At 42.8% G+C, this 8,397-nt stretch overlaps 1 protein-coding gene and 1 long non-coding RNA gene across 2 annotated transcripts in view; both read right to left on the bottom strand.

Moving 5' to 3' along the window:
- LOC107559361 (glycine-rich cell wall structural protein 2-like) overlaps positions 1-5,015 on the bottom strand; it is a 5,922-nt gene extending 907 nt beyond the window's left edge. Inside the window, 8 exon segments of the mRNA XM_016243146.1 lie at positions 345-495; positions 574-650; positions 687-812; positions 3,928-4,095; positions 4,132-4,192; positions 4,253-4,311; positions 4,342-4,539; positions 4,834-5,015. Of these exon segments, the coding sequence (XP_016098632.1) occupies positions 345-495; positions 574-650; positions 687-812; positions 3,928-4,095; positions 4,132-4,192; positions 4,253-4,311; positions 4,342-4,539; position 4,834 (841 nt within the window). The 5' untranslated portion in view covers positions 4,835-5,015.
- Positions 5,016-7,443: 2,428 nt separating this feature from the next.
- LOC107559362 (uncharacterized) lies at positions 7,444-8,151 on the bottom strand. The gene is made up of 3 exons (XR_001605611.1): positions 8,042-8,151; positions 7,845-7,958; positions 7,444-7,707 (listed from the first exon to the last, which is right to left on the bottom strand). It is a non-coding gene; the product is annotated as an uncharacterized lncRNA (long non-coding RNA).
- Positions 8,152-8,397: the final 246 nt, after the last annotated feature.

The following is an 8,397-nucleotide window of genomic DNA, read 5'->3' as shown; positions in this document are numbered from 1 at the left end:
ACCCTGGCCGCTACCCTGACCCTGGCCGCTACCCTGACCCTGGCCACTTCCCTGGCCATGGCCGCTTCCATGGCCGCTACCCTGACGCTGGCCGCTTCCCTGGCCGCTACACTGGCCATGGCCTCTTCCCTGGCTGCTACCCTGGCCGCTACCCTGGCCACTACCCTGGCCATGGCCGCTTCCCTGACCGGTTCTCTGGCCGCTACCCTGGCCATGGCCGCTTCCCTGGCCGCAACCCTGGCCCTGGCCGCTTCCCTTGCCGCTTCCCTGGCCATGGCCGCTTCCCTGACTGCTACCCTGGCTATGGCCGCTTCCCTGGCTATGGCTGCTTCCCTGGCCGCTACCCTGGCCATGGCCGCTTCCCTGACCGCTTCCCTGGCCATAACCGCTTCCCTGGCCATGGCTGCTTCCCTGGCCGCTACCCTGACCCTGGCCGCTTCCCTGACCCTGGCCGCTACCCTGACCCTGACCGCTACCCTGGCCATGGCCGCTTCCCTGGTCGCAGCCGCTTCCCTGGCCATGGCCACTTCCATGGCCGCTTCCCTGGCCGCTACCCTGGCTATGGCCGTTTCCCTGACCGCTTCCCTGGCCATGGCCGCTTTCCTGACTGCTACCCTGGCCATGGCCGCTTCCCTGGCCATAACCGCTTCCCTTGCCGCTACCCTGATCCTGGCCGCTTCCCTGACCCTGGCCGCTACCCTGACCCTGGCCGCTTCCCTGGCCGCTACCCTGGCCATGGCCGCTTCCCTGGCAGCTACCCTGACCATGGCCGCTTCCCTGCCCATAACCGCTTCCCTGGCCGCTACCCTGGCCATGGCCACTTCCCTGGCCACTACCCTGGCCATGGCCGCTTCCCTGGCCATAACCGCTTCCCTTGCCGCTACCCTGATCCTGGCCGCTTCCCTGACCCTGGCCGCTACCCTGACCCTGGCCGCTACCCTGACCCTGGCCGCTTCCCTGGCCGCTACCCTAACCCTGGCCAGATATCAACGTGGAAGAGTGAAGGAAGCTCGTAACAGGATGAGACATGGCTTGTTATGAGATGCAAAAGATTGACAAGATGAAGGAGAATCAGATTTCACTGAGTCACAGCACGAGCACGGAAGAGTAAACACACAGAGACAGCCCAGGGAGCGGCTAATTATTATCAGATTGCGTAAATCAGTGGAAAATGAATAGAAATGATGATTCTGTCTGAAGAAATATGAAGTAAACATGAGTAAATGTATCTATATATCTCCATGCATATGCATCTTTGGACTATAAGCCCTTTTTAACCCTGTTCAGTGAATCTATGTGAACACAAATAAACCGCTGCAGACGTGACTGAATATGAATGCGCGGTGAATTTCTATTCTAAAAATGACACATACAGATTTATTATTTCACTCCTGACATAAATTACCAAATTACTGTCGCTGCAACGATGTTTTATGAAAACAGTGGTCAAATATCGAAGCTAGAGGAGGAGGGAGGTGCGGGGAACAGGGATTGGGTGTTCTGCAAAGACCCAGAAAGCAATTTTGCATTTAAAAGACGTCTATTAGCTGTCTAAACACAGCCCAGATGTCTAGGCTAAAACAAGGCTAAATTTGGGCTGTCAGTGAAAATTTAATAGACGTCTAATCATAGCCCAAGAATAGACTAGTCATCAATTAGACCGCTATTAAACGACTACATATATACGTCTAATAGACAACAAAATGGCAATCCATCCAAACAAATTAAATATACAGCTTTTATTAAGAAAAATAACATTTTTGACAACTTAAGACAATACAAAATGATTAAAATACAAAAGAATTAATGACAAAATGAAATTGTATAAATACAATGCACTTAAATATAAATATGATTTTAAAAAATCTGGAATTTTTAACAACTTAAGATAATAAAAAAAAAATATATATATATTTTAAATAACTTAAGATATTTAAAAGAAAAAAATCTAATACAAATCAAGAGCATGTTATCACACTAAACATTAAAACATTACGGATAAATGACAACATAAAAAAGATTAACCCTTTTGTTGGTTTACTTATTTTAACAAATAAAACAACCAACAGTGAACTTAAAGGAAATTATTAATTATTGGTTTTATTTCTTGTTTAAAATGCTTCCCAATTGCATTCCACAAGTCCTGTTGCTGCTGGGAAGTTGGTCATCACAGCATCTGCCAAATAAGAAAAAAATATATAATTTTTTTACTTTACACTAATTGTGACAGGGAGTCATTCTCTTTTGCTTGGATGCCTACTAAAAACAAAAAAGAGATATAAATGACCGAGAACAGTGCAGTCTTTTCAAATGCCTCTTTCTGCAGCGGACCACCCCTCTTCATGTTGAATTTGGACAAGAGGGAATTTTTTTAAAACCATAAAATATAATACAGATTGAGGTGGTTAACAATTGCAGACCAAGTTTGACATTTCAAAATGACCAGTAAAGGAATTCTTTAAATTTCTGATTTGCGTTGTAACTTGAGTATTGGCACCACAATGTTTGATTAATGTGGCAAGATTTGTAGTCTTTACCTGTCCAGCATCCTTCTGGCACTCTCTTTGAGGTTTCTTCCTTCAACTCTGCACAACTTTGACACCTGAATAACACATGCCAATGTCAGGCGGGTAGTATTATATGTGTCCGTGTACAAGTGTTTACCTACCTTAAACATTGATGCCCATTAACCTGCAAACTTTCCATGACTAACCCTTTAAAACTCTTTATTCCAACAGTTTAAGTTTTTCCCTATTAGTGCCCCCCACAATCTGTCTCTGCCTCCAAAATTGTCTGGCACAACTGACTTCATAACTCAGTGATAGCTGCTGTAACTAAAAAGTAGCCCAGTACACACTAGTGTTGCTTTCGTCAACGAAAATTATGACTAAATATCGTCGTCAATGAACCTTTATTACGTGATGAAAACGAGACGAGACGCAACGAAAATGCTGGTCATGTGACGATGACTATAATTAAATGTATAATGCAATATTGTTGACGAATAAAAATGAGACTAAATGTGGTTTACAAAATAAAAACTATGCTAAAATGTCTCTATGTCTTTCTAAGAGTATGAACGTGACTAAAACATAACAATAAAAACTAAAATGACAGCTTCACACAAAGACTAGACTAAAACTAAAATTAAAACAGGCCGCCAAAAACAACACTAGAACTTCCCTCTACCCTGTATGTTGGTCTCCCATTGGCTGTAGGTTATCACCGATGTAGTTTTCAGTCAGAACTCATTTCACACAGCATGATTGTGAATCACCAGCGAGTGAAAAATCGGGCTAAAACTGTACAGTGTGAACTCGGCATTAAAGCACTGATGCCAGAAAGCAGTTGTGAGAAAACCGCCAAATGATACAACAACAACCACTCTTCAATCAACCAATTTTTATTTGAGGAGGAGGAAGGAAGGAGAGAGAAACAGAAAATCTGAAATGGATGTATTCTTGAGTCTATAAGGTGATTTGTTTAATCACCATTATACTGTAACTAGCTATCTCACAATGTTTTGAGCATACAGGGAACCTACATTAAAATCTGTCATATAAATTGGTCTCTTCAGTCAGAACTCATTTCACACAGCATGATTGTGAATCACCAGCGAGTGAAAAATCGGGCTAAAACTGTACAGTGTGAACTCGGCATTAAAGCACTGATGCCAGAAAGCAGTTGTGAGAAAACCGCCAAATGATACAACAACAACCACTCTTCAATCAACCAATTTTTATTTGAGGAGGAGGAAGGAAGGAGAGAGAAACAGAAAATCTTTCTAAACTGTTTTGAGCATACAGGGAAAACATCCCATATGAATAAGGCACTGAATTGAAAAGATCTCCAGTAAATGTTATGCAAAATTCCCATGACCCTGTCAATGACCACATCCCTGACCATTCCCTTGATCCCTTTCGTGACCCTGGCCGCTACCCTGACCGCTTCCCTGACCCTGGCCGCTACCCTGGCCATAACCGCTTCCCTGGCCGCTACCCTGGCCATAACCACTTCCCTGGCCGCTACCCTAGCCATAACCACTTCCCTGGCCGCTACCCTGACCCTGGCCGCTTCCCTGGCCATAACCACTTCCTTGACCCTGGCCTCTACCCTGGCCGCTTCCCTGACCCTGGCCGCTACCCTGACCATAACCGCTCCCTTGGCCACTCCCCTGGCCATAACTGCTCCCCTGGCTGCTCCCCTGGCCATGGCCGCTTCCCTGGCCGCTCCCCTGGCCATGGCCGTTTCCCTGGCCACTCCCCTGGCCGCTCCCCTGGCCATAACCGCTTCCCTGGCCATAACCGCTTCCTTGACCCTGGCCGCTTCCCTGGCCATAACCGCTTCCCTGACCATAACCGCTCCCCTGGCCATGGCTGCTCCCCTGGCCCTGGCCGCTGCCCTGGCCCTGTGGTTCACTGCATGCAAAGCCAGCGGTGGTTGGGCAACATTTCTGTGTGGCGGGACACTGGCCATCATGGAAACAGCTTTTAGCACAGTGTGGAATCATCTCCGGTATGGGACATTGACCCGGCTTCACTGCGTGGACACAGATAGTCAGCTTTAGTTTGTGCATATAGACAGTATGCCACTTCAATATACAATATGAAAAACTAAAAGCATGAATAGCCAGTTTTACCTACAGAGTGAATTTTAAGTACTATTCCTCTTTATTTTGTAAAGCCATCCTGTGCTTAAAACTATCCAAAGGGATGCATTCAAACCTACCTTAAACGAGAACAGAAGGCAAAGTCAATTAAATGCAATGTGTTATTGTGTGAGTGAGAGAGTGAGATTTGGGACCCTTAGCATCCATTATTAACTGAAACTCACTGAAAACAGGCAGAACACAAACAGGCCCAAATAAAAAGCGTTTTATTTGGTCACAACGATCTCTGCTGGAAAATGTGCTGAATTGGTGCGCCTGGAGGCGCAGACAGCGACGTGCACAAAACTAAAACAAATACGTGTTGCTGCAATATCAACCTCTGTAAAATGGGGTTTTAAAGATCCAAGGAAATCAGGTAAATTCCAACCCTGATCAAATTCACCTGCCTGTAGTTTTCTAGTAATCTGGAATGCCTTGATTAGCTTGTTCAGGTGTGTTTGATTGGGGTTGGATGAGCTGAATGCTGCGTTTAACACTGCTTGCACCAATATGTTATATGAAGTGGCTCTCTTGAAGGTTTTAAATATCAAAACTTGCAGTGCTCATATTTAGTCAATTAAATAGCCTTTTGAAGTGTAAGCTATATATCATTATACATGTGATGTAAATATACATTTACATATTTAGTTTTTTTCACTGGAGCACCACCTGAGTCTTCTCCTCCCATTTCTAACAGTCATCATTGTTTCCTTCCTGCGGTAGCCTACTACCTGCACACATATCAATAGCATCACTGGGCTGTAGGTTGCCAAGTTGAGGGGACAAATGGGTTAAAATTTGTATGCGTGGATCGTGTGAGAAATGCTTTTCATACAAGATCTGGCAACTGGACAACCCTGGAATTTGTTGTCGTGATTATTCATATATTGAAGTTGGCCCAAACAAATTATGGGAGTTTTACAGGAAGTGAATGTAGCAAACATGTAAAATAGGCTATGCCCAGTGGGATGTTTTTATTTTCTATAGAAAGATGACGGGGAAATATTTAAATGGGATGAAAGCGGGATAGAATGGTAAAAACGGGAGGGTTGACAGGTATGCTCTCTTCGTTGCAGGAAATTGTAAATAAGCTGAAACCCACTGGTTCCTCACTTGATGTAATTCCTCCTCGCCTTGTTAAACATGTTTTAAATTCGATAGGGCCCAATCTTTTAGCATTTATAAATAAATGTACCTGTACAGCAACTGTACCTGATTATTTGAAACATTCCTCTGTCCAACCCCTCCTCAAACGGCCAAATTTAGACCCTACAATTTTATCAGATTTTAGACCGGTTTCTAAACTGTCATTTATCTCTAAAATATTAGAGAAGGCAGTCTTTCAGCAACTGTACAACTTCCTGGAAGAAAACAAGAATTTTGAAGTCTTTCAATCTGGATTTAGAAAATATCATTCTACAGAAACAGCACTTGTTAAAGTGATAAATGATGTACTGAGAACTGTGGATACTGGTAGCTCTGTCGTGCTTGTGCTCTTGGGTTTAAGTGCTGCCTTTGACACAGTCAACCATACTGCCCTGTTGTCCCGTTTAGAGAAATGCGCAGGCATCAAAGGGAAAGCTCTAAATTGGTTTCAGTCCTTTCTTGAAAATAGAACTTTCTCAGTAAATATTGGGGACTTTGTATCTAGTACAGCCCCACTTACGAGTGGAATCCCCCAGGGTTCCATCTTGGCTCCAATGTTATTCTCCATCTATATGCTGCCATTAGGTTCCATTTTTAAGAAATATGACTTTTCCTTTCACTGCAACACAGACGACACTCAAATGTATCTTCCCTTAAAACAAGATAAACACTGTTTAGACTCTCTACTATCCTGCCTTAAAGATTTAAAGGCCTGGATGACTGTACATTTTCTACATTTAAATGAAAATAAGACAGAAATTATCATATTTGGGCACACTGAATAAAAAAAAATCAAATTTTAAGCTTGGCCCTCTCTCTCCATATGTAAAACCCTGTGTAAAAAAACCTGGGAGTCAATTTGGATAGTGCTTTGAAGTTCGACATTCAGGTCAGCTCTGTGCTCAAATCTAGTTTCTTCCATATAAGAGCACTGACAAATGTGAAGTCTTTTCTGTCTTTTAAGAATTTTGAGAGGACTATTCACACCCTCATTACTTCAAGGCTCGACTATTCTAACAAACTTTATATAGGGATAAGGCAAGGCTCACTTTCGAGACTTCAAGTGGTTCAGAATGCAGCATCCAGGCTCCTGACTGGGGTTAAAAAATATGAACACATTACACCGACGTTAATGTCATTACACTGGTTGCCGGTCCGCTACAGAATTGATTTGAATGTCCTTTTAATGGTTTATAAAGCTCTAAACGGCTTGGCACCTTCTTACCTTACTGATCTTTTGTCGAATATGACCCAGGGAAGTCCTTGAGATCATCAAATCAGGGAATATGAGTGGTTCCAAGAACAAAACTAAAACTGAGAGGTAACCGGCATTTGCAGTAGCCGCGCCAAAATTGTGGAATAGCCTGCCAGATAGTATTAGGACTGCCAGAGCTGTAGGTAATTTTAAATCAAAACTTACTTACAAGTCTTATTTGTTTGAAATAACTTTTAACAAATGACATAGCGTCATGTTATATCTGGCATGTATATATATATATTTGTTTTTTTTCTGTTTTATTATGTTTTAATTTATTGTTTAATGTTTATGTACAGCACATTGGTCAACAGCTGTTGTTTTAAATAAAGTGCTTTATAAATAAAGTGACATTGACATTTACATTTACATTTACATTTACATAGAATGCTGGTCAAATTGGACATACTGTGAAATTATGTAGTAAAAAGTGATACTAAAAATAGGGTGTTAAGTTTCAGACTTCTCAACACTAATCACAGAGCACTCCATTGTGCTCCACTCTATAATCACAGGCGGAACATATTCAGTTTATGAGCACAACATTCTTGATTTAACTCACTACTGAAGTCCCCAAATCCATCCTCATACTTCTCCCAGGACAGGTCAAAGTCCACAGAGCCATCATGTCTGCGCTGGATGACAGTTAACACTCCCTCTGTGGATGACAGAAGACAATGCCAGACAGAAACTGCTATCTTAAAGTTTAATGAGAATCAGTTTTCTTTGGAAGGAAATCACCTCTGGCTCTTTTCAGATATCAGAGATGTGAGAAAGAAAATGCCTTATCCTTACTCCCAGTGAATTCACAATTCACAAGAAACGGTTGTGACTCTTGAGGTTTAACGGCATACAGGCCACTGGATTTCTGTCCTCAGCTGAAGACCTCGCCACAGTCCTTTGGAAGATCTGCAACACAACCTGACATGCTGGTCTACAACTGAATAGATGCAGTAACATTTTCCAAAGCAAACCATTCCTGCATCCCATACCGCTTGAGAAGCTCCCTTCAGATGTGAAGTATGGTAGATATCCTGAGATGCTGTTGCTTTGGCACTTACAGTCCAAGTTTTCAGAAGTTTCCTGGATTTGGGCAGAGTTGAGCTAGATAGCAATTGAAAACACAGAATTACTTACAAATTAAATAAACAAATACATACACCTTCATAAGGAGGTTTCCAAATCCCATATAGTATCTGCCTCAGGTTCCTCTTTCACTGCTGGTCTATGGGGTATTTTAGTCTATTTTAAAGTCTGCTCGTTGAAAAGTCCCATCAAGTAATAGCATGCTTCTCTTCAACAAGCCATGTGACTTAAAATATCGGTAATAGTTAATGAATAACTACAC

This window comes from Sinocyclocheilus grahami, unplaced genomic scaffold (genome assembly GCF_001515645.1).
Source record: "Sinocyclocheilus grahami isolate Dianchi unplaced genomic scaffold, SAMN03320097.WGS_v1.1 scaffold682.1, whole genome shotgun sequence".
NCBI classification, from domain to species: Eukaryota; Metazoa; Chordata; class Actinopteri; order Cypriniformes; family Cyprinidae; genus Sinocyclocheilus; species Sinocyclocheilus grahami.
This window is presented reverse-complemented; position numbering and strand designations above follow the sequence as displayed.